The 27571-nt window shown below is 40.0% G+C and overlaps 1 protein-coding gene across 2 annotated transcripts in view; it reads right to left on the bottom strand.

The window, feature by feature from the left end:
• nbas (NBAS subunit of NRZ tethering complex) overlaps positions 1-27571 on the bottom strand; it is a 547303-nt gene that overhangs the window by 493327 nt on the left and 26405 nt on the right. For both annotated transcript variants that reach the window (XM_060914124.1, XM_060914123.1), the window contains exons 7-8: positions 9824-9957; positions 2893-3026 (exon numbers count right to left, since the gene is read on the bottom strand). In XM_060914124.1, the coding sequence (XP_060770107.1) occupies positions 2893-3026; positions 9824-9957 (268 nt within the window). The remainder of the gene's footprint in view (positions 1-2892; positions 3027-9823; positions 9958-27571) is intronic.

Here is a 27571-nt window from a genome sequence, read left to right as displayed (position 1 = left end):
TGGACTCATGAGCATTAACATTAGCCAATGTGAGAGAGGCCTTCAGTTGCTTAGAAGTTACCCTGGGGTCCTTTGTGACCTCGCCGACTATTACATGCCTTGCTCTTGGAGTGATCTTTGTTGGTCGACCATTCCTGGGGAGGGTAACGATGGTCTTGAATTTCCTCCATTTGTACACAATCTGACTGTGGATTGGTGGAGTTCAAACTCTTTAGAGATGGTTTTGTAACCTTTTCCAGCCTGATGAGCATCAGCAACGCTTTTTCTGAGGTCCTCAGAAATCTCCTTTGGTGGTTGATTTTATAAGGTGTGGCTACCTCTTGAAGATGTAAACCAACAATTTACCACAACGATAACACAAAGCTCAGCTTCCCTCTTCCTCTCAGCTCTTTCACCCTCATCAGCTGTGTGTGTGTGTGTGTGTGTGTGTGCGCGCGCGCGACAGATAAAGGCTTCTAAAACTCTAACCAGAAATTTTCTTTAACCATGTGATTTTTACTGGCAACAAAATTTTTACGAAGTAAAAGTGAAGTCAGTATTGACACGGATGCTAGTAAACAATATTCATTGTCATAGCAATGTCATTCTTTCCATCTAAAAAGATCGCTTTTCTCAGTGAATAAAATCAAGCATGCTACATAAAATGATCAATGAGCCACTGATCCACTGTAATAAGTATGTATTGTCATCACGGTAAAATTGTTCATTTATATCTTCAAGATGTAGTGAAACTTTACAAAGAAACAACTAGAAAACTAATGTTGAAATTCTTCTAGAAAAGGAAAGATATTAAGTGCTATAAACTGCTGAAACGTTTGTGCTCGACCTTGATGAGGGTTTCGTTAACCTGAACACTTGCTCTCCAGTATGGCGTTGCTATGTGGTATCCAAGCATGTGACCTTGAGCTGCAAAGAGCCTCATCCACAACAAATGTCTCTGTGGCAGCGGGAGCATGGCCTAGCATCAGTTTGTGAATGGAGGGCAGGGCCAGGGAAGGTGAGTTACAAAGTCAATGCACCTGTGGTTAGTTAATGTTGTGTGTCTGCATTGTTACAGTGACGGAGGATAGAAAAGGAGGGAGAGAGCAGAGAGAGGGTGCTCTCCCGACCAGAACACGTGTGTGTTGCGTGTGTGACTATGTGTGAGCAGCGAGTGAGTAAAGCTGAAAAGCAGGAAAATCAAGTGCGCGCGTGAACATCAGCTTCTGCCTGCCGTGCTTCTGTACTCCACCCGCATCGGGGAAGGATGGATGGATGGATGGATGGATGGAAGGAAGGAAGGAAGGACAACTTTATTCATCACACACTTGTGAAATTTCCTCTCTGCATTTAACCCATCTGAAGCAGTGAACACACACACGAGCAATGAGCACACACACATACCCAGAGCAGTGGGCAGCCATGCTAACAGCACCCGGGGAGCAGTTGGGAGTTAGGTGCCTCGCTCAAGGCCGTCCCATATTAACCTAACCTGCGTGTCTTTGGACTGTGGGGGAAACCGGAGCACCCGGAGGAAACCCACACAGACACGGGGAGAACATGCAAACGCCACACAGAAAGGTCCTCGCCGGCCGCTGGGTTCGAACCCAGAACCTTCTTGCTGTGAGGCGACCGTGCTAACCACTACATCACCGTGCCGCCCAAATATATTATATTACATATATTACGGCCTCGCATCACAACATTCAATTCTATTTTACTTACACAGCACTTTTAACCACAAAGCATTTTATTTGTTTCGTTCAGAGCCTGCGTGCAAATCTCAAGTGGTAACATGATGTGTGCGAGTGAAAAGAAAACCACTATTAATTGATCAGTAATTGCCAGCATTGTAGTCAAGTCACTAAACCTCGAGTCCGAGTCCAGTCTCGAGCCCCCAGTGTTCAAGTCAAGTCACTAAAAAAAAAAAAAAATTTCGAGTCCACTATTCATCCGAGTCGAGTCCAAGAACAAGACTCCAACCGCACCATTAGACGGTGGCTGTTTTAGCGCCATTAACGTTAGTTTGCTCCTGAACATGACGCATGAACAGGTGAACGTGCATTCTCTTAGTCAGGGAGTGTGAAGTATTCGGTCAGAGATGATTGAGAAACGGATGTAAGTGCAGAAGGTGTGTTTATTAACACAAGTAAACAATCCAGAACGGCAGGCAAAATCATAAAACGGTGAAACAGGCAATCGGTCAAGCGAGGCACAAACAGGCTATTGTAGACTCGGCAGAATCAAAGATGAGAAACAGGAAATTGGGGCTCAGGAACCCAAACAAAGAACTAAGGCTTGGTAATGTGTCAGCAACGCAACTCAATACTTCGAAAAGTAAGCGCGTTTTCACAGTTTTTATATCGGCGCGCTGATTGCGCCTTAATCCTGTGCAGGTGCGAGTCGTTTACGACTGTCCAGAGCACGGCCAAGAGTCTATCTGATGCACGCACCAAGGCATGAACGTGTGACACTCGCACAAAATTAGGACAAAAGTTGATTTAGATATAAATGTGCCAAATTATTATGCCATATTATAAAAAATAAAGAAAAAATCCAAGTCCTTGTCTCCAATTTATGAGTTCGAATGCAGTTAATGCACGAGTCCGAGTCATCAGTGCTCAAATCCAAGTCAAGTCAAGAGTCCTTAAAATTAGGACACGAGTCGGACAACCCTGGTAACGGTTCAGTGTTATAAAGTTGCTGTCATCACCACTGCAAATCCAGACCTTTTATAAAATAAGCTGGACTTTCGCAAACGTTAGATGAATACCCCTATACAGAACACCCCTTCACATACTCTGGGATCTTTCTGAATATCAATAAGACATGAATAAAATGGAACTGGGACCTTTAAAACCTATCAAGGTTTTAAATCAACGAAGTTGGCTTTTTCTCTGATGCCATTCTTACCCAACCAGGTAGCTCTTGAGCTGGCCACTATAGGTGATCACGAGTAGCTCTGCGCACCACTGAGCACTAGCCGTGTATTCCAGGAAAATCAAGCCGGCAGCAGCGTAGCTGAAATCTCCAGGAAAACTCACCGCCTGAGGGAAGAGAAAGACAAAACAGACAGAAAGAAAGTGGCAAAGAGAAAGAACAATAAGCTCACAGTGATGTAAGTGAGACATTAATCCAAAACTCAGCATGCAGAGAAACTGGGGAGCGAGTGTGCAGTGCATTTCTGTGAACACTGAGCACTCAGACGTGCGCACTTCCGCTCGCTCGGCAGGACGTACACCATAGGTGATTGCTGTTACCTACGCAGGAACCCAGCTGCCCTTAAAATTTCATTGAAATGCAGCAAAGAAATGTTTACCCAAGTGTCTGTTATTCATCAATCTTCAATATTTTACTGAATTTATTGATTGATCAAATTCCCTGCAATATCACAATGTTTGTTCATTAACCTCGAACTGGATTCAGGGAAAATAGCCTGTGTGAAACTCTACCATAAAGACAGAAATTATATATAGAGCGAGAGGATATTATACGGTGGCGTGAAGATATGAAGTTTACCTTCGAGTGACGAATGTATATTTTTCAACACAAGAAGATAAATTTCATATTTTCGTGCCACTGTGTAAATGTTCTTTATATTATATGGACACACCCACAAAAAAAAAAAACTCAAGTTAATCAAAAGAATTTTAATTTTGAACCGGTTTGCCATTTTGACAATGTGCATCTAGTCAGTGGGAAAACATTGGGAGTGATGTCATCGGAGTGAAATATTGGGAATTATTATGCATACGGGACACTTTTTCCATGGAATAAAAACAAAGTTTCTGGTCCCTTCTAACAGGTTTCACTCATTTGGTTTGATAGCATGCAATATCGTTAGCATATTGCTTATCCTACGTGTATTACGCCACTCTACCCAATGGAGAATGGGCGTTGAATATGGTTTATGATATTGCATGGTTGTAAAGTCAACACGACGTCACATGTCAGAGCTGATGTGAATATTCAGTGAGAAAGTTTTCTGCTGCACATGCGCACAAGCATTTCTTTGTTCACCAGGAAAGCGAATGACTAGGCTAATCCAGTGCTATTGCTCAGATTAGCGATGCTATAATTAAGCACTAAATAAGTAAATCGAAAACCGAAACTAAAGACGCGCTGAACACCCGAAAGGCTACCAAAACTTCATTATATATTCTTCACGCATATTTACAAAAGAAAAACATACCAATGGACACTGAAAAACTGGAAAAGAGATACGTCATAGATGTAAATCTTCCGCGCTAGTGAGCGACTGTGACAATTTGCAAACAAACATGGCCACCAGGTTTGCTTTATTAAAAGCGGAAGATTTTGAGAGAATTTTGGCTGCCAGGTCGCTCCGTTGTGTGTAACTGTTAATTTTAAAATTAACTAAGTAAATTACATCGGGAAATGAATACTTAAGTCTAAGTGAAAAATACTGGGGTGAGCATACGTGGAAGAGGAGTCACTGGATATGAGTAGTCGCATGCTTCGATTGGCTACTTTAGTATTGGGCCATCAGCTCATATACTGTGAGTGGAGAAAAACAAAAATGGCGGAGGGTTTTGCTGAACCAGCCAAGGATGAAATTAAAACTCTCCTCAAAAAGTTTGAAGCTTAATTTTTTCAATAAAATGTGTTTTCATTGATCGACTGTTTTATGTCAATTTTGTCAAATTTTGATATTTTACTACACATGTATGCAATTTGTCAAGCCTCCGCTAAGCAGAAGTGATTTTGTCAGACATTTTGTACAAACTTTTTATTTATGGAATTTGCAAAAAATAAAAATGCTCCGTTTTGGTGCAACATGCCTTGTTGGCTATCTGCTCATGTACGACTCAATTTCGTGGAATAACACACACACACAAACACACACACACACACACACACACACACACACACACAAGTGCATCTCAAAAAATTACAATATTGTGAAAAAGTTCAATATTTTTCATCAGTTATTTAAGAAAGTGAAAACGTTATATATTATAGGCTCATTACACAAAATAAAATGTTTCAAGCATTTTTCTATTTTAATTTTAATCAGTATGGCATACAGTGCAAAAACATAAAAAAAAATTTCAAAATATTAGAATATTTCATTTCGAGTTTGAGTAAAACAGTATGAACACAGTGTATCTCTCGGTCTAGTTCAGTACACACAATCACAATCATGGGTAAGACTGCTGACTTGACTGTTGTCCAGAAGATGATTACTGATGCCCTCCACAAGGAGGGTAAGCCACAAAAGGTCACTGCTGAAAAGGGTGGCTGGAAAAGGTGCGCAAGCAACAGGGATGGCCGCAGTCTTGAGAGGATTGTCAAGAAAAGTTGATTCAAGAACTTGGGAGAGCTTCACAAGGAGTGGACTGAGGCTGGTGTCAGTGTATCAAGACCCATCACGAACAGACATCTTCAAGAAAGGGGATACAACTTTCACATTCCTAATATCAAGCTACTCCTGAGCCAGAGACAATGTCAGAAGTGTCTTATCTGGGCTAAGGAGAGAAAGAAATGGACTGTTGCTTAGTGGTCCAAAGTCCTCTTTTCAGATGAAAGTACATTTTGCATTTAATTTGGAAATCACGGTTCTAGAGTCTGGAGGAAGAGTGGAGACGCACAGAATACAAGGTGTTTGAAGCCCAGTGTGAAGTTTCCACAGTCTGTGATGATTTGGGGTGCCATGTCATCTGCTGGTGTTGGTCCATTGTATTTTATCAAGTCCAAAGTCAACACAGCCATCTACCAGGAGATTTTAGAGCACTTCATGCTTCCATCTGCTGATTTCCTTTTCCAGCAGGACTTAGCACTTACCCACAGTGCCAAAACTACTACCAAATGGTTTGCTGACCATGATATTACTGTGTTTGATTGGCCAGCCAACTTGCCTGACCTGAACCCCATAGAGAATCTATGGGGTATTGTCAAGAGGAAGATGAGAAACACCCGACCTAAAATTACAGATACGCTGAAGGCCACTATCAAAGCAACCTGGGCTTCAATAACACCTCAGCAGTGCCACAGACTGATCACCTCCATGCCACACCGCACTGATACAGTAATTCATGGTAAAGGAGCCCCAACCAAGTATTTGAGTGTATAAATGAATATACTTTTCAGAAGAAGACATTTCTGTATTGTAAATCCTTTTTTTTTTTTTATTGATCTTAGGGAATATTCTAATAATTTGAGATACTGGATTTCTGATTTTCATGAGCTATAAGCCATAATCATCAAAATTAAAACAAAAAAGGCTTTAAATATTTCACTTTACATGTAATGAATATAGAACATATGAAAGTTTACCTTTTTGAATTAAATTATGAAAAAAAGGAACTTTTTCATGGTATTCTAATTTTTTGAGATGCACTAGTATATATATATATATATATATATATATATATATATATATACACACACACACACACATACATATTATATATATATATAAAAACACACACAGCCAGCCAGGGATGGGGAGAGAGAAAGAGAGAGAGAGAGAGAGAGAGAGAGAGAGAGAGGGGGGGGGGCAGAGAGACAAAAGCAAAAAGAGAGTGAGATAGACAGACAGAAAAAGAAAGCCGAACACCAGTGATGCAACCAGAATGCAAAAGTGCTACTCTAGGGGGGAAAAAAGCGGAAAAATAAATAAATAAATAAATAAATAAATAAAAGCTAAAATAGTCTCCGAATATCTCTGCAGCTCTGAATACAACTGCTTTCGACATGTACATGACATTTCATACAAATAAAAGAGAAAGCTCAGAGACAGAGTGCACGTCTGAAAATCCACCACTCATACAATGGGACATGAAGGACACAATAATAAAAAACACAGAGAAACTGCCTACGATGATATGGTGAGATTAATAGGTCATTTATCCTGGCAGATAGTGAACGAGGGACAAAGGGAGGACCAAGTCACACTGGGAGAAAATTGGCAGTTAGAGCTCACCCTCTGTGTCCAAAATGCCACCTCGTGTCCAGTCCAATAATGGTTATAATTAACCCTCTGGGGTCTGAGGGTATTTTCTGGCACTCTAATGATTTTGACATGCTCTGATCTTATTGTCAATTTCAACAAATCTTAGCAGTATTTTCAAAGTCATATGACTTTTGTATTCAGCACAAGTTCAGCTACAATAATATCTCTGCAGTCTGTATTTCATGATTGTACTTGAAAAAAAGCAAAAACAAATGAAGGTGTTGTAAAAAGCAGTTTTAGAACTGTGTTGGAATGTGTGAAAAAAAACATGACCTCACCCATTGTGACCAACCGTTTTGATAATTTGAGGTGATTCTGTTCAGTCTTAGGAATGTATCAAGCGCAAAAACTTAAAGGAATACTCCGGAGTGAAATGCTTTTTAGGTCTATTTTCGCATTATTGGGAGTGCATATGTTGAGTTGCTACTGTACCACAATCACATCAATCGGTTGTGTTTTGAGAAAATTCGTTTTTTGTGATTTCAACCGGAAAGTGCTAGCACAGCAGTGCCCGGGGCATGTCTTTTTACCGATACAAAACGCTAGTTTTAAAACCATTGCAAAGCTCAAAACAACATGACAGTTCTGTGGAAGTGATTAGAGGGTTCCTACAAACAAAACGAAGTGTCCCTGGCTCTGCAAGTGGTATGTTGTGCATTTCCAGTGGGATGGGCTCTGCACTCGGCACTTGACTTTTACGGACTGCCCACTGAAGATGGCGTCTGAGGAAGACCAACTTCAGGTAAGGTCACTGGCTTTGTATTTACTCTTCTACACACACTGTCCGTGCACTTGCAGAGCCAAGGATGCTTCGTTTTGTTTGTAGGAACCCTCTACTCACTTCCACAGAACTGTCATGTTGTTTTGAGCTTTGCAATGGTTTTAAAACTAGCGTTTTGTATCGGCAAAAAGACATGCCCTGGCCACTACCGTGTTAGCGCTTTCCGGTTGAAATCACAAAAAATGAAGTTTCTCAAAACACAACCGATTGATGGGATTGTGGTAGCAACTCAACGTATGCACTCCCAATAATGCGAAAATAGACCTAAAAAGCATTTCACTCCAGAGTATTCCTTTAAATCCGCTCCATTGATTTGGACAATTAACTGGCCATCAAAAAAATGTATGTCCTATTGTTTTGGGATAAAGGGTTGGCAGTGGGAGGGGGATTCAATGAGAACGGTAAAAAAAATTTCCATTCCATTCAATGAGAAGAGTGAAAACCCGTCCCACTGCCAACTCTTAATCCCATCAGGTCAAGTCACAATGGGTAAGGTTTAATGCTGTTTCATACATTCCAACACAGTTCTAAAACTGCTTTTTACAACATCTTCATTTCTCTGGTATTTGACACTATTTAGTGTCTTGAAATTAACTCAACTATTTTCCTCAGTTCAGAGCCACAACCATCTCTGTTACACAGTTACTCTGTAATTTTGCTCCCACTCCAAATTTTACCCTCTAAACTCAACATCAAGCAAAATTAACTATTTTTGAGGAAAATACTTTTAACTCTGGAAAAATTGCTCAGTCATTTTTCCTGTGTATGCACTACAGCACACGCATATCAACCGATATGCTTCATATGCGTATAAGAAATATTTACACTAATATTTACTCGAGTTGATCTTCGGCTGGATCGAGTCGAAGTTTAAATAAATAAATAAATAAATAAAGGGCATTGCTCATCAACAGTGTCTCAGTTCTCAAGATTGAATTGAATCGCTGTCCTGAATAATCCGAAGCGCATAAAATCAGTTTGCCATCTCGCAACAAGTTTTACCTCCAAAGAACCTGAACTATGGCTGACAGATTTTATCCCGTTTATGGTGGGCATTCCCACCGTGAAAGAGAGACCAATCGAAACCGAAAGAGTGAAAGTGATTATCATGCCATTACAACGTGAATAGTCTTTAATGAAGGCATAAGTGGGTGCTCAGCACTCCGACTCTGGTGTGAGGGAGTAAGGTGACAAGTTTTATGTTTCATCTAATTTAGGTAATTTTAAAAATATAATATTATTTGGCAGTGGGCACATAGGAAAGTGTAAAGTATAAAGTTTCTGTCAATATGTTTATCATGCTGGTATGATTAAAAACTTGAAGATATTTATCTAAATACATGACCTACTCATTCTAAACCTGTCGAGCTTCACCAGTGAAGCTCTCGACCCCAAAGGGTTAAGTAATGAGCATTTTCTGACCAGTCAAACGTGAGAATTCAGCAGTGCTGAGGTATAAATAGCAATAGAGTTTTCGGAGAATTTGTGAATATCTTTGAGCAGAACAACTCCAAAGCGCTTGTACAAATGATGAGCACTTTTCCTGCAAAGCTGAAGCAGTACTACATTATCATGACATCTACAACCGGCGAGTCGAATATGAGCTAATATCTGTTCTGATGTGCTGGTTAGACCAAAGTTCGAACAAAGATGAATTTGTGGGAACTCTGAGTGAAGCATCAAATCCAATGCATCCACATGGACAATCCAATAGAGACTTCAGTAGAAATCACAAACAATTTTGTTCCAACAATCCCTTTTAGTTTGCTTACATTACATTAATAGCATTTGGCAGACGCTCTTATCCAGAGCAACGTACAGCATACCCAGAGCACCCTGGGGAGCAGTTGGGGGTTAGGTACCTTGCTCAAGGGCACTTCAGCCATTCCTGCTGGTTCAGGGAATTGAACTGGTGACCTTTTGGTCCCCAAGCTGCTTCTCTAACCATTCGGCCATGGCTTCCCTGTTTACATCATCCAATACCCAAAAGTGTTGTTTCTTAACTCGAATTGGGAAACCAAACCATCAAGCTGCAGAAAGACAGATGAGACAGAAACAGAAGGAGAGGATTAGGTCGAGGTGCTTACTGGTGGGATGACGAAGAGTTCGCTGCCTATCAGGTCGAAGACTCGGACAGTGCCGGTGCTGTCAGCATACGCCAACAAAGCGCAGTCATGACTCCACGCCACCTTCCTCCACTGTGGAGACGGGTCCTTCGGCACTACAATCCAAAAATTGCAAAGCAGTCATTTGTATTAGACATACATATAGATATTAAAGTCACTGCTCAATTTGTCAGGCCACAGGTTTTACATTGTAGTGTGAACATCCTGCATTTTTCATAAAACTGAATAGCTGCTTTAATGGTTTAAAAGTAGCCATGTAACGATATATCGCAATACAAAAGTTATGACTCTTCAAATCGATGAAAAAGAATGAATTGCAATTATCAAGCTGCGTTATCTCTTTGTTCTTCCTAGCTGTACTTGCATTGTTTAGGCCACAGGAATGCACATGACTTCACAGCAGGTGGTAGTAACACAGCTCTAATGTTGTCAAAACACACAAAAAAAAAAAGATCTAAAATGGGAAAGAGCTGTTGTGCGATTGTGTACAAACAGATTTAACAAGAAATCAGAGCTCTCTTTTTACAGACTACTGAACGCTAAAGAAAAGAGAAACACATGGAGGAGGTACTAATGTCCATTAGTTTATTAAACAATAGCCTATTTGTTTTTAACTTTTTCATTTTTAATAAAAGGAAGTTAATAGGTGATCATATTTTACTCCAATGTTTACAAAATGTGGGTAAATAATTATTGTTGGTTGTTAAGAAAATGAAAAAAGGTCTTTATTTAACAAAAGAATATTTAAGTTGACAAAGAAAAGGAAAATAAAATGGTGCATTTTTTGGCAATAAAATGTTCATTTTACATTACAGGCATTTAGCAGACGCTCTTATCCAGAGCGACATACAACATGCCCAGAGCAGCCTGGGGAGCAGTTGGGGGTTCGGTGCCTTGCTCAAGGGCACTTCAGCCATTCCTGCTAGTCCAGGGAATCAAACCGGTGACCTTTTGGTCCCAAAGCTGCTTCTGTAACATTAGGCCAAGGCTTCCCCATTTTTTTTTTCAAACGTATCATGAATTGAATCAAATCATGAATTAGGTGAATCATCACATGCCTAGTTAAAAGTGATTTTAAGGTTTGTGGCACTGTGAAGCAGAAATTCTCAATTAACATCCAATCACTTAAAAGGTAATTAAAAGTCCAAAAAGCAGTGAGAATTATTAAAATGCCATTCATATGAACATTCACTTCCATTAGAAAGTAACTGTCTGTGTTATGCCCTTCAAATCCTGATGTTTGCTCAGAAGTTGACAGTGCATCAGTGTTCAAAGTGTAAGAAAAATAAAACAATCAATTCAGATGGAAAAAATGCATCATGTGCTGAGGTTAGGCATGAAAGAAGTCCAACTACAGGGTGACGGGCCAATCAGAGCTGAGAGAGCAGAAACTAATGAATGTACTGTTACACAGCTGTGACATTCAGTTGGACAGCTCATGATCGTTAACCGTAGGATAGAAGATAATAGATAAGAAGCAAAGATTGATTTATAACAACACGCATCAAAAGTATCCATCCATGTCCACTGTTTAAGCTAGAGTTAGTTAGCTCGAGTCAGATATCTCTGTTACAGTTAGATAGGCACCAACAGACATTAACTGACGAACATTCATCACCAGCACCTTTAGTTAAATGTGATTTACCAACAGACTTTAAAATGTTTTGTACCAAGTCACTCGCCTTTCTCAAGACCTAAAACAGGAGGAGGTAAAATAAATCATGCTGCCAGGATAATGGAGTAATGGATTATTAATGCGAACATGTGGTTGTTAGAGTGCAGTATTATTCATTTTCAAAAGTTTTCTCCACCATATGGTGACTCCTGCTATTCAGAGAGAGGGAGAGAGTAGGAGTGAAGATGGAGTCAAAGACAAAGATGAACAACAACAACAACATTACGAGTGAGTGAGAGCACATGGAAATGTGCAAATGCATCAGCTCAGCACGTTTTATTAAGTTCTAAGAATTATCATCCACAGCTAGGATTAAAACCCAGACACAAGGATAATCGACAACCAAACTACACAAACAGATGAGGATCAAATCAGATGGTACTATGAGAAACAAAGAACACAGACCACAGAAAAGTAAAGCTTGGACTAAGCAAAACAAAAGATAATAACAACATGGTGGAAATAATCTATCAAAGTGAGACACAGGGCAGGTGAACACATTAGGGTCATCAGTCAACATCAGTGCAAGGGAAAGAGACAGGACCAAAACAAATAATACAAAGCACATGGTGTCACAATGCTCCAAGAGAGTAACAGAAGAATGTGGTGGAGAAGAGGAAAAGGAGAAAACAAAGAGAAGGAAAGTAAATGAAGGTGTTAGGCACCGAGTGAACGACTGAGCGAGAGAGAGTGAGTGACTAAGTGTGTGAGAAATTGGGTGAGTAACTGACAGGGAGAGTGAGTGAATTATGAGCTGAGCTGAGTGAGGGAGTGAGTGAAGGTATTATGAGCTGAGTAAGTGAGGGGGTGAGTAACCGAGTGAGTGAGAGCGAGTCAGTGAGTGAAAGAAGGTGTTATGAGCTAAGTGAGTGACTGGGTGTGTCAGAGAGCAACTAGGTGAGTGAGTGAGTGAGTGAGTGAGTGAGTGAGTGAGTGAGTGGGAGTGTGAGTGAGTAACTGGGTAAGTGACTGAGTGAGTGACTGGGTGAGTGAGAGGGAGTGTGAGAGTGTGTGTGTGACTCAGTGGGTGAGGAGTGACTGGGTGAATGAAAGGGAGTGTAAGAGTGTGCATGAGTGAGTGGGTGAATGACAGGGAGTGTGAGTGAATGAGTGACTCAGTGGGTGAGGAGTGACTGGGTGAATGAGAGGGAGTGTAAGAGTGCGTAACTGAGTGGGTGAATGAAAGGGAGTGAGTGGGTGAATGAGAGGGAGTGTGAGTGAGTGAATGAGTGACTCAGTGGGTGAGGAGTGACTGGGTGAATGACAGGGAGTGTAAGCGTGTGCGTGAGTGAGTGGGTGAATGAGAGGGAGTGTGAGTGAGTGAGTGACTCAGTGGGTGAGGAGTGACTGGGTGAATGAGAGGGAGTGTGAGTGAGTGAGTGACTCCGTGGGTGAGGAGTGACTGGGTGAATGAGAGGGAGTGTAAGAGTGCGTGACTGAGTGGGTGAATGAGAGGGAGTGTGAGTGAGTGAGTGACTCAGTGGGTGAGGAGTGACTGGGTGAATGAGAGGGAGTGTAAGAGTGCGTGACTGAGTGGGTGAATGAGAGGGAGTGTGAGTGAGTGAGTGAGTGAGTGAGTGAGTGACTCAGTGGGTGAGGAGTGACTGGGTGAATGAGAGGGAGTGTAAGAGTGCGTGACTGAGTGGGTGAATGAGAGGGAGTGTGAGTGAGTGAGTGACTCAGTGGGTGAGGAGTGACTGGGTGAATGAGAGGGAGTGTAAGAGTGCGTGACTGAGTGGGTGAATGAGAGGGAGTGTGAGTGAGTGAGTGACTCAGTGGGTGAGGAGTGACTGGGTGAATGAGGGGGAGTGTAAGAGTGCGTGACTGAGTGGGTGAATGAGAGGGAGTGTGAGTGAGTGACTCAGTGGGTGAGGAGTGACTGGGTGAATGAGAGGGAGTGTAAGAGTGCGTGACTGAGTGGGTGAATGAGAGGGAGTGTGAGTGAGTGAATGAGTGACTCAGTGGGTGAGGAGTGGCTGGGTGAATGACAGGGAGTGTAAGAGTGCGTGACTGAGTGGGTGAATGAGAGGGAGTGTGAGTGAGTGAGTGAGTGAGTGAGTGAGTGAGTGAGACTCAGTGGGTGAGGAGTGACTGGGTGAATGAGAGGGAGTGTAAGAGTGCGTGACTGAGTGGGTGAATGAGTGAGTGAATGAGTGACTCAGTGGGTGAGGAGTGGCTGGGTGAATGACAGGGAGTGTAAGAGTGTGCGTGAGTGAGTGGGTGAATGAGAGGGAGTGTGAGTGAGTGAGTGACTCAGTGGGTGAGGAGTGACTGGGTGAATGAGAGGGAGTGTAAGAGTGCGTGAGTGAGTGGGTGAATGAGAGGGAGTGTGAGTGAGTGAGTGAGTAACTGGGTGAGTAAGTGACTCAGTGGGCGAGTGAGTGACTGGGTGAATGAGAGGGAGTGTGAGTGAGTGAATAACTGGGTGAGTAAGTGACTCAGTGAGTCACTGACGGAAGGTGTTTTGAGCTGAGTCAGTGAGGGGGTGAGTCAGTGAGGGTGAGCGAGTTGGCGAGTGAGTGCACAAAGGTGTTATGAGCTGAGTGAGTGAGAGTGTGAGTGAATAACTGGGTGAGTGAGTGAGTGAGTGAGTGAGTGAGTGAGTGAGTGAGTGAGTGAGAATAACTGGGTGAGTGACTCAGTAAGTGAGTGAATGAATGAAGGTGTTATGAGCTGAGTAATTGACTGGGTAAGTGAGTGAAGGTGTTTTGAGCTGTGTGAGTGAGTGAGTGAGTGAGTGAGTGAGTGAGTGAGTGAGTGAGTGAGTGAGTAACTGGGTGAGGAAATGACTCAGTGGGCAAGTCAAAGTGTGAGTGAGTAACTGGGTGAGTGAGCATAATTGCGAGTGAGTGAATAAAGGTGTTATGAGCTGAGTGAGTAAGTGAGGGGGTGAGTGAGTAACTGAGTGAGTTGGTGAGTGAATAAAAAGTGTTATGAGCTGAGTGAGTAACTGGCGAGTGACTGAGTGACTCAGTGAGTGAGTGAATAACTGGGTGAAGGTGTTATAAGCTGAATGAGTGAGTGAGTGAGTGAGTGAGTGAGTGAGTGAGTGAGTGACTGAATGACCGTGAGAATGAGTAACTTGGTGAATGAATGAGTGAATAACAGTGACAGTAAGAGAAAAAGTAGTTTTGAGATAACGGAGGGAAGATTCGAGAAGAAGCAGCTGCTCGATGAGCTTAATCTTTTGGAGTTCTCCGTTCCACCGTGTTGTGAAGCTGTGCAGTATATAATCATAGCCACCATGTAATCAGTCAAATGCTGAAAAACTTTTCCTGCACATTTTACCATTTAAGAAGTTTGCGCGATCTCCAAAGGCAATCAATTATTGCTCAAAGTCATGAATATTTCATGCCGTGTTACAAGACGCAACCTTTAAAAAATGATTGTTTTAGGGTTCTGTGACTTTAATATTCTCCATTCCGGGTAAAAATCCTGCAGCATTAATCACTAAAGCATCCTTGTTCACATGGGCTTCAGAACTTAATAATACATCATCTCTCTCTCTCTCTCACACACACACACACGCGCGCGTCTGTTGCAAAAGCCCGTGTTTCACATTAGCACTTTCTGGAGCCTGATGTAATTTCAGTGCTTAGACAGGCTTGTAATCACTTGCTAGAAAGGCAGCGAATGAAATTCAGAAGTAAAAAGAAATGAACTTGCACATGTTCAGTCCCTGTGTATCTAATATAAAGAATGAAACGAAGATTGAATTGCCAGACCATTAGAAGGACACGGCAATCTAAGGAGCCAGCAAAGCTGAAACTAAAGCATCACTTCAAGTTCACAAAACAAAATCAGAATATGTAAGTATTGCATATTAATTATTAAGTATAATTACATATGGGTGGCGGTCTGGGAAAACCCATCACCACCACTTTGGCTGATTTCTTGCTAAAAAGGAAAATTTATTTTAAAAAGAAAGGAAAAAATACACTATTTCTACAATGTAACAGTGTATTATTTCTACAATGTAACAGTAACAGCGTATTATTTCTACAGTAACAGTGTATTATTTCTAGTGTAACAGTAACAGTGTATTATTTCTAGTGTACTCGACTTGTAACTGTGTATTATTTCTAAATGTAACAGTAACAGTGTATTATTTCTACAGTGTAACAGTAACAGTGTATTACTTCTAGTGTACTTGACTTGTAACAGTGTATTATTTCTAAATGTAACAGTAACAGCGTATTATTTCTACAGTGTAACAGTAAGTGTATTATTTCTAGTGTACTCGACTTGTAACAGTGTATTATTTCTAAATGTAACAGTAAATTATTTCTAAATGTAACAGTAACAGTGTATTACTTCTAGTGTACTCGACTTGTAACAGTGTATTATTTCTAAATGTAACAGTAACAGCGTATTATTTCTACAGTGTAACAGTAACTATTATTTCCACACTGTACTCAACTTATAACAGTGTATTATTTCTACAATGTACTCGACTTGTAACAGCGTATTATTTCTAGTGTAACAGTAACAGTGTATTATTTCTACAGTGTACTCAACTTGTAACAGTGTATTACTTCTAAATGTAACAGTAACAGCATATGTCTACAGTGTAACAGTAACAGTGTATTATTTCCACACTGTACTCAACTTATAACAGTGTATTATTTCTACAATGTACTCGACTTGTAACAGCGTATTATTTCTACAGTGTAACAGTAACAGTGAATCATTTCTACAGTGTACTCAACTTGTAACAGTGTATTATTTCTAAATGCAACAGTAAAAGTGTATTATTTCTACAGTGTAAGTGTATTTTTCCACACTGTACTCAACTTGTAACAGTGTATTATTTCTACAATGTAACAGTATTATTTCTACAGTGTCAGTATTTTATTTCTACAATGGTATTGTAGTATTATTTCTACCGAGTAACAATGTTTTATTTCTACAATGGAACAGTAACAGTGTATTTTCCCACACTGTACTTGACTTGTAACAGTGTTTTATTTCTACAATGTAACAGTATTATTTCTGCAGTGTAACAGTAACAGCATCGTGTAATACCAACATAAATGTCACAATATGCTTTTCTGAGATCATATTTTATATACAGAAGATATTACACAGTTGAGCAAAGATATGAAGTTAACCTTCAAGTGGTGAATGTATATTTCATGAGTGAGCAAAGCAAACAAGCGATAAATTTTTTCAACACAAACCTCATATCTTCGTGCCACCATGTCATGTTCTTTGTATTATATGGACACACCCACAAAAAATACGCAAGTTAAATCAAAAGAATTTTAATTTTGAACCGGTTCACCATTTTGACAACATGCTTCTAGTCAGCAGGAAAACACTGGGAGTGACGTCATCGGAGTGAAAGATTGGGAATTATTACATATGGGCCACTTTTTCCATTTAATAAAAACATGTATTCTATTCCCTTCAAGCAGGTTTCATTCATTTGGTTTGATAGCATGCAATATCATATCGCTTATCCTACATGTATTACGCCACTCTCCCCAACAGAGAATGAGCGTGCAATATTGCACGTTGTCAAGACAACATGTCAACACAAAGCTCATACGAATATCCAATGACAAAACTTTACTGCTGCGCATGCGCAGAAGCATTTCTTTGTCCGCAGGGAAAGGGAGAAGACCAGGCTAATCCAGTGCTACTGCTAGGATTAATTATGCTATAATTAAGCACTAAATAAATAAATTGAAAAGCGAATACGTGCTGAACACCCGAAAGACGACCAAAACTTCATTAGATATTCTTTACACACATTTACAAGAGAAAAACATACCAACGGACATTGAAAAACTGGAAAAGAGACACGTCGGAGATGTAAAACTTCCACACTAGTGAGTGACTGTGACAATTTGTAAATAAACAGCCGCGAGGTTTCCATTGTTCAAAGCGGAAGATTTTGAGAGAATTTTGGCTGCCAGGTAGCTCCGTTGTGTAGCTGTCGATGTTGATTTTAAAAGTAACCAAGTAAATTACACAGGGAAAATAATAATAATAATAATAATAATAATAATAATAATAATAATAATCAGCTTGACTATGCTAGTGTTGGCCTTCACTAACACTACACCGGCTGGAAGGTAACTGCACTGTCGCACTAACAGCACTGAGTCGCGAGTAAGCTCATGTTGGCCTTCGAGAATGCCGATATGAAGAATGTATTACAATAATAATAATAATAATAATAATATTGGCTGGCTGTTTTTTGTGGTATACCAGATATATTCCATACTCGTCTTCAACTCGTTCAATATCATGCTAGCTGAATGGAATACATCTGATCAACCACTCAACGTTCGCCAATATAATTTAAACACGTCACTCAGATCTGTGATGTATCTTGTATGAAAAATATGAGTTTTTCCAACATGAGAAGATAAACTTCATATCTTCAAGCAAACATGTGATTTTCTTTTTGTTATATAGACACCTTCACAAAAAAGGATGCAAATTTATCAAAACAATTAACTGATTTCCTCGCTAGTGACATACTGAGAAATATGTTACTCAATGTCCTGGATGTAGCTCACGTTAAAAATACAAGTGGTGTCTTGACACCCTTTAAAAAAAATAAAAATAGTAAAAAGGATTAAGGAAGAAAAAAAAAAAATCCACCTTTTTTGTGACGGAGCTTCATCTCATGCTGAAAAAAGAGAAAAAGTCAACCTTTAATTGAAATTAATTTATTCAGAGAAAAATTCAACAAATAATTATTTTCAACAAAAACACATGCCACAATTATTGGCACCCCTACAGTTAATACTTTGTACAATCTCCCTTTGTCATAAAACAGCACTGAGTCTCCTATAACATTTTATAAGTTTGGGGATACAGAGCAGGGCATCTGAAACCATTCCTCTTTACACAGTCTCTTCAGATCATCCAAGGTCCTAGGCCCCCTCAGAACAAAGTTAAGGCAGCCAGATTTTGATTTAAAATGTTCTGGTATTTCACGGACTCCATGATGCCATGCACCCTAACAAGGTTTCGAGGGCCTTTGGAGGAAAAACGGCCCAAAACATCACTGAACTTCCATCATGTTTTACAGTTGGGATTGGGTTCTTTTCATTATAGCCATCCTGCTTTTTTTTTTTTTAAACGCCAAACCTACCTTGAGTATTTATTGCCAAAAAGCTCCATTTTGGTTACATCAGACCGTACAACATGGTTCCAGGTAAAGGTGTAGTAGCATTTCACAAACTTCAGGTGCTTATGTTTATGGTTAACTGACAGAAAAGGCTTTTTCTGGAACACCTACAAATAATCTGTTGACATGGAGGTGGCATCTGATGGTGGTTTTGGAGACTTGGAAACCCCAAGATTTTACTTTATCTTGTAATTCACCAACAGTGATCCTCTTACCATCATCCTAACTGGAAGTGGGATAAAATAAACTTGGGTCCTCTTCCAGGCAAGTTTGTAACAGTTCCAGTTGGTGTCCATGTTTGTATTATTGCCCTAACAGTAGAAATGGACATTTTCAGTCGAGCAGGGTTCCCGGTGGTGCTAGTCATTGACAAACAATCCATCAGTGACGAACAGAAAATTACTAGCAGTCGTCACAGTGACAAACATATTTGTCATCTTTATCATGTCGTCTTTTCTAGACATCCCTATACAAATCCCTCCGTTTGCCGAAATCCAACCCCAGTGAAGAGACGGCAGGAAGCCAGAGTGTAAACAATGAGCATGTGCTTGTGAATGATAAAAATCAACTACGCATAATGACCAAATGAGTGCCAAACTTGACCAATCACAGTGCGTCTTAATCGGCCTGGTGTGGTGGTGTAATGATCTCTGCGTGAACCAAACAATGGTGCAGTCTAAGCTGAGGAAGTTTTTTGGCTGGGCGTCTTTAAGCACTGAAGATGATTTAAGGCCTGAAACAGCCACGGGGGAGGCACACTCAGAGCCCCGACCATCCTCGAGCACATCAATGTAAGTAAAACAGGGGTCAATACAAACTGCCAAAGTAAACGTGCAGTCAACCGACAAGCGACTGAAGGGAGCCATGTTTCAGGCGGCATGGCATGTTGAGTTCCTGTGGCTAAGACAGTGACGTCATTCAGCCCCATCGCTCGGGCTATAGTCCCAGGTGTTTTCGCCCTCAAAAAAAAGTGAGAGACTAATACAAAAATCAACTGACTTGGATGTCATCTGGGATTTTGAATGTTGTAATATAATAGTGTAGCTTAGAATGTGTCTTTGTGGTCCTAAAGGAGAGATATGCGAGTGAGAAATTTGATATTTTTATGAAAAAGTGATGATTAATTTTACTAGTGATATTTAAGTCTACTGACACATGCCTCAGTTTGCTGAGACATTTTGGGTGTTGATAATAATGAGAGAGAAACTGAAGTGAACATCACTTTAAAAAGAGCAGGGCAAAAACCAGCGGTAAAGACGTCATGACCTTTGAATGTGTGTGGGTGATAACATTTCTTGTAAAGTTAGATATAAGCTCCCCAACCTATCGATGCTAATCTCCCTTAAAAAATACAAGCCCCAGGAAAACTTGACTTAGCCCCTGGTCTTTTCAATAGCTAGAATAGAAAACACCCCTGTTCTAACTACTGGATGATGAAAAACGCGGTCATTCTGTGTTCGGTTTGTAAATTAACAGGAAACTCAAATTCCTACACTACTGGTTATTTACAAAACTCTTCTTGACTCTGTTCAATTGTAAATCAAGTTTTGTGTTGAAGTAAAGGCTAAAGTGAGTCCTAATACCTCTTTTGAATAATTCCATGCTAAAATAACCTTAAAGGAGATACGCAGAGCCTTTATTTTTAAATAAATTTCTGAGTGGATAGTATCTCCATCCTTGACTCTTGTATGCTGCATAAATGGGAATTAAAAAAATATACATTTTTGAGAGTTAAAATCGACCGCAAAGTTGGAATTCGAGCTGCTCCAATGAGCTAGCCATGCATGAGTGCATGACGTCACAGCAGGAACCGGTTTTAAGGCCGAGGCCTTTTACAGCTATAGACCAAAGTCACATAAATAAAAATTTATGGTGAAAGTAAGAAATACCGTTACCGACTTGCTCAACTAAGACTGATTTGACTTCACTGATTGTGGGTTGACTCTCATTAAAACAGGATAGGTGTTATAACTTATGCAACATACATGTACATGCAGGCATTTTCACTGATAAACCGTAAAAGGCTAATTAAATAATCAGATGAACTGAGACAATCACATTCTGAAGCAAATTAAATAATCTTATACTGGTAACTTAAAAACACAATGCAAGTTACATGTATTAATCTAAATGCAGGTAAACAACGTGTTGTTTTTTTAACCAAATGAGAGTCGCGTCTTACCCGTCTGTGTTCTCGCTTCTTGAAGGCCGATGCCACAATCTGAATCAGTTGTTCATTCAGTTCTCCATTCATTCACTTCTTCCACACAAGGGTGAGATGGCAGCAATATCCAGTTTAGAAATAAGACAGCTGCTCCACTCATTTACTTTTCTTCATACTGTGTATTCCACCATTACTGCTCGGCTCAGGCAGTTACTTAAACCCGGGATGGAAGGGGATGTCACCGGGTTTAACAACAACTGCGTTGAGGTCACTGCCTGAGCGATATGTCCCGTCCCATTCTGTCCCGGGTTTTAGCAACAACCCTCGGCTCACTCCGGGAGGACTGGTGCAACTGAACTCACTTTCCTTTAACAAAAAAAAAACCAACCCTTTCCTTTTCTTGTAGTTTTCTTTTCCTTTAATTGTTGGTATTGCACCCTCTTTCAATACGGGCTTATAGCCACTCCTCAACAGATCAGAGGTTTTGTACGAGTCTTCAGTAAAATGTGCAGAGCAGAGGAGAGACCACTTCGTAGGCGCCCAATGTGCCCGTGAACTTCTTGCAAAACACGTCCGAATCTTTGCAGTTTGAACATTCTCAGGCCATGAATGCAACGTAAATCCAGCTTCTATCATGTCGCTGTACCGGCCAGCAACACACCTATGTGGCATGGTGATAAATTAGCTCAAAATGGAGGATCGGAGTTGCAGTCAGCTCTGTGTTTTAGTATAGAGGAAATGGCGATGAGGCCGATAGACTTCCTGTTGTGACGTTACGGACGTCAAGGTCATTCACTCAGACCACTACCTATATAAAATCACTTTAATCGTAAAAATTTCTATTAGATTTATTGTTAATGCTTAAAACTATTCCTGTGCCATTCTTGAGGTCTCAAGGCATTTATAAACGAAAGTGAGGCCATCCCTCAAAAGAAAAAAAAAAAAGTTTGCAAACCCCTTCTTTAAAATCATGCCACCTCCGATGTTTCAGTTAACTTGGCAGTCACTTGGGTCCAGCAAGAATGCTGTCATCATATTGGATATAAAATCAAAAAGAGAGAGAGGATAGATAGATAGATAGATAGATAGATAGATAGATAGATAGATAGATAGATAGATAGATAGATAGATAGATAGATAGATAGATAGATAGATAGATAGATAGATAGATAGATAGATAGATAGATAGATAGATAATCGGTCTATCTGACCACTTGTCTGCTAAACTTCACTTGGGCTGGTAAAGTACTGAAACGGACCTTAAGAAGAGTACACGTGACTTGACTTGCACGCTATGAAATCACTTCACTTGTGTAGATAAAATTCAATATTTCAAATATGTAAAAACAGGTTTCTGTTATGTGAAGCTGTGAATCGTGAGAATTTCAATCAAAAGCGATGAATGTTTCTTATCTCCACTGCAGTGCAGAAGTTTAAAAAAAAAAAAAAAAAAAGCAAGCTTGCCATTTCTATTCAGGATCAAAAAATAGCAGAACATGCTGGAAAGAAGGAAGGTTCGATAACTCCAGATGAGCGATGATGCTTTCTGAAGATAAATACCTGGAAAAGAAAGGGCTCAGCAGAGACCATAAATCAACTCTCTTCTGCTAAAGGCTAATTAATCTGGACCGAGCGCTGGAACTAATATTCCTAAGTACACGTGATGAGTGTGCCGCGTCAGAGCCAGGGCAGATGTACTCATCATAAATCTCCAGTTCGGGAAAAGGGAAAGAAAAATAAATAAATACAGAGTGGAAATGTGCAACGTCAGCACTAAGATGTACTCACAATAAAAACGCCATACTGAGTTAAAGAGTGGAGCCGGCGAAGAAAGCACGCCGTTCTCAATCATATAGGGTTTTGTCACAAAATAAGATACAGTACCTCGAGAGCTAATAAAACTGCGAATAAACTCTGAATATGAACAAGTTTCTAAGTATACAAAGTTCAGCAGGCAGTATGGAGAGGGTCAGACACACCGCACACTCACCTGAATTACAAAGTTACTTCAAATCATATGTACAATAAGTTATATGTTCTTCTTTGTAAATAATACATTCTGTATATAACGTGCATATAATACGTTCTGTATAAATGCGTAAAAAATTCCATATGTAATAAACGTGTATAATACATTCTGAATAAAATAAATGTGTTGAGTATGAATATGCAGCTGATTATAGGAAATAGTGTGTGCTGATTGGTTGAGAAATCCGGACTATTTCTCGATAATCACCTCGAGCAATTCAGCAAAACGGCGGCCAACCGCTTCGTCACCGTAAGTGAAGAAGAAATACAAATGATGAAAGAAAATACTGTTCCTAAAAGCACTAAAGATGCGACGAAGTTTGGTCTAAAACTGTTCAAAGGTAAGGTAGAATTGTGATTTATTTAATCGATTTCAAAACAAAAGTATTTTATGAGAGTCGGCATGGATAAGTGACAAGTCTGCGCCGTGCCATTATTACATTTGCATGCTGCTTTTGAAGTTTGAAATCAATTATTTTTATAATTTTTAAAAATAATTACCTGTGTATTTAAACAAAAGCAATTATCTGCCTCAGGCTCAGTGAATAAGAACCTTGGCTTCAAAGAATAAAATGCCTTTATTGTCAGTGCACAAATACACAACAAAATTTAGTTCATCACCGGAGAGCAAAGCCGTTGCGTGCGTACGCATGTGTACACCGCCACTCTTGGGCACTTCAGCCCAAGGCTGTCATGTGTTAACCTAACTGCATGCCTTTGGACTGTGGGGGAAACCGGAGCACCCGGAGGAAACCCACACAGACACTGGGAGAACATGTAAACTCCACACAGAAAGGCCCCCATCGGCCGCTGGGCTCAAACCCAGAACCTTCTTGCTGTGAGGTGACAGTGCTAACCACTACACCACCGTGCCGCCATCTCGGTAATTCATTAATATTCATGAATAATTGTTAAATATAATAAATTCTGTATAAATATGTATCCAATAAATTTCTATATAAAATTCTGCATATAATGTGTGTACAAATTTTGTGAAAATAAAAATGTACAAAATGCTGTAGATAATAAACGTGCATATCATTAATTCTGTATATACAACCCCGATTCCAACAAAGTTGGGACAAAGTACAAATTGTAAATAAAAACGGAATGCAATAATTTACAAAATCTCAAAAACTGATATTGTATTCACAATAGAACATAGACAACATATCAAATGTCGAAAGTGAGACATTTTGAAATTTCATGCCAAATATTGGCTCATTTGAAATTTCATGACAGCAACACATCTCAAAAAAGTTGGGACAGGGGCAATAAGAGGCTGGAAAAGTTAAAGGTACAAAAAAGGAACAGCTGGAGGACCAAATTGCAACTCATTAGGTCAATTGGCAATAGGTCATTAACATGACTGGGTATAAAAAGAGCATCTTGGAGTGGCAGCGGCTCTCAGAAGTAAAGATGGGAAGAGGATCACCAATCCCCCTAATTCTGCGCCCACAAATAGTGGAGCAATATCAGAAAGGAGTTCGACAGCGTAAAATTGCAGAGAGTTTGAACATATCATCATCTACAGTGCATAATATCATCAAAAGATTCAGAGAATCTGGAAGAATCTCTGTGCGTAAGGGTCAAGGCCAGAAAACCATACTGGGTGCCCATGATCTTCGGGCCCTTAGACGGCACTGCATCACATACAGGCATGCTTCTGTATTGGAAATCACTAAATGGGCTCAGGAATATTTCCAGAGAACATTATCTGTGAACACAATTCACCGTGCCATCCGCTGTTGCCAGCTAAAACTCTATAGTTCAAAGAAGAAGCCGTATCTAAACATGATCCAGAAGCGCAGACATCTTCTCTGGGCCAAGGCTCACTTAAAATGGACTGTGGCAAAGTGGAAAACTGTTCTGTGGTCAGACAAATCAAAATTTGAAGCTCTTTATGGAAATCAGGGACGCCGTGTCATTCGGACCAAAGAGGAGAGGGACGACCCAAGTTGTTATCAGCGCTCAGTTCAGAAGCCTGCATCTCTGATAGTATGGGGTTGCATTAGTGCATGTGGCATGGGCAGCTTACACATCTGGAAAGACACCATCAATGCTGAAAGGTATATCCAGGTTCTAGAGCAACATATGCTCCCATCCAGACAACGTCTCTTTCAGGGAAGACCTTGCATTTTCCAACATGACAATGCCAAACCACATACTGCATCAATTACAGCATCATGGCTGCGTAGAAGAAGGGTCCGGGTACTGAACTGGCCAGCCTGCAGTCCAGATCTTTGACCCATAGAAAACATTTGGCGCATCATAAAACGGAAGATACGACAAAAAAGACCTAAGACAGTTGAGCAACTAGAATCCTACATTAGACAAGAATGGGTTAACATTCCTCTCCCTAAACTTGAGCAACTTGTCTCCTCAGTCCCCAGACGTTTACAGACTGTTGTAAAGAGAAAAGGGGATGTCTCACAGTGGTAAACATGGCCTTGTCCCAACTTTTTTGAGATGTGTTGTTGTCATGAAATTTAAAAATCACCTAATTTTTCTCTTTAAATGACACATTTTCTCAGTTTAAACATTTGATACGTCATCTATGTTCTATTCTGAATAAAATATGGAATTTTGAAACTTCCACATCATTGCATTCCGTTTTTATTTACAATTTGTACTTGTCCCAACTTTTTTGGAACCGGGGTTGTAATGTCTAAACAAATTCTCTATATAATAAATTCGGTATAAACATGTATATGATCAATTCTGTATATAATAAATCTGTGCCTAACAAATTGTGTACTCAATAAATGTACATACATAATAGAGTCTGGATCTAATAAATGTATATAATAAAAAATATCTTGTTCAAGCTTTTGCGTTCACTGATATCTGTTTCAATTTTCTGATTTTTAAACCTTCTGCTGTTCTTGCGAATGATCGATCCACAGGCAGAGTAATGATGAATTCATTCGCAAGTGAAACAAAATTGGCTGAAAAGTGTTCACTTAAAGCAAACATGCTCCAGGCCCTTCTCTCCTTTTCATCTTTTATTTCCGTCTTTCAGCTTATTACCAGGCAGAACTGCATGTGCAGATTCGCTCCTTTCCTTTCCATGGATTACTGTTTTTTTCCTGAGAAAGAGAAGGTTTAAAAAAAACTGCCTTGTTGCATTATGGGTGAAAAGGGGCAAAATGAGAGAAAGCCTGAAAGGACGGGGCTCTTGGAAAGAAAGCAACAGATCAGACATAACATTTATCTCCACTAAATTGCTGTAAAGCTGATATGATCAGCTGAGAGTGAGAAAGGAAAGGAGAAAGAGTGAAAGCGAGGAAGCAGAATACACTCTCCCAAAAATATATATAGAATAATAAATCCTGATGAGTATTAAAAGAGCTTAAATTAACTCCAACATCTCCATGAAATGAGAGTTAATGTGTACTGGGAGCTCCTCTATGCGGTCCACAAAGCATGAAATAAAAAAGGGTTTTGGACTGTAAATTCCAAAGATGAGTTTGAAAAGGAAATTCGGAGGTAAAGCAGGATAAGCTTGAAGATCATGCTGTCATAAACGGGAATAACGAGTTGTAGAAAATACAGAACAAACATATGACAAAGGATACAGAGACTGGTATTGGGTACCGCTCTAATACTATACTTGTAAAAGAGGTTCCAATAACACCCACATCCAGGTGATACTATGCAAGTAGGCTTGACTTTGGAGAGGCGTAAGCTCACAAAACTGAGATCAGGACTGGAACTAAGCTGAACGAGTTCTGAACTGTAACCAAGCTTAGTACAAATTTGAAATGAAAAATTATAGAAAGTCTGTGTGCAGGTGCTCCGTGTTGAACAGCAGCAGAGACATTTATTGAATTCTTGTATGTACACTCATTAGGCACTTTAAGTCCATTTTAAACTTTCTTTATTTCTTAATTAACGTGTTGTTCAATTACATTTTTGGTTTTCTTAACCTTATATCATGACTCGTATTGGCATATTATATTACACTTATCGGCCTTTTCGGCTTTTAGCCATGTTGAATGTAGTTCGTATGGTCCACGGCAGGCGTCGCTTATCCATGCGATCTTCACGAGACTTGTGCGCGATTTCAAACGTGAAGTGTCAGCGCCACCATTTTGAAAACTGTTCACACAGCAGCCAGATCGTCATATCATTCCAATTTAGATTAATTTCGAGATTTGCCAGCTTCATCAGTGATTGAGATTATTCCATACGACTTCAAACCAACGTGGAGTAGAAAAGAGTTGGAAAGACGACAGGATAAGGACTAGTCCGTCACGCTGGTATTTACATCATTACTGTCGCACAATTAAAACATGCCAGATCAGGAGGCTGGTGGGTTTTCAAAATAATAAATACATGCATGCATTTTTGTGATAAATACATATTATACTGAGCGCATTTCCCACATAATCCTCACTAAGGTTTCGGACAGCACTACAAAATGGCGTCCACACTATATAGTTCCCTATATAGTGAGTAGGGAGCGATTTCGGACACAGGGAAAACTTCCGGCTTGATTACGTCAGCATTCGAAGGAGGACGCGCGTGTCTTTCGACAACGTTGGCAGATGTTGGTCACTTTGATTTCCGCTGTACGTTTTACTTCCGTCCTAAAAAGTCTCGCACAGGTCTCAACGAATCTCGTTTATGGCCATCGCTTTGGCATATGGACTGATATATTACATAGCATATTTCAAACACTCATAACTTGCT

The sequence above is a fragment of the Neoarius graeffei genome, chromosome 2 (assembly GCF_027579695.1).
Source record: "Neoarius graeffei isolate fNeoGra1 chromosome 2, fNeoGra1.pri, whole genome shotgun sequence".
NCBI lineage: Eukaryota > Metazoa > Chordata > Actinopteri > Siluriformes > Ariidae > Neoarius > Neoarius graeffei.
This window is presented reverse-complemented; position numbering and strand designations above follow the sequence as displayed.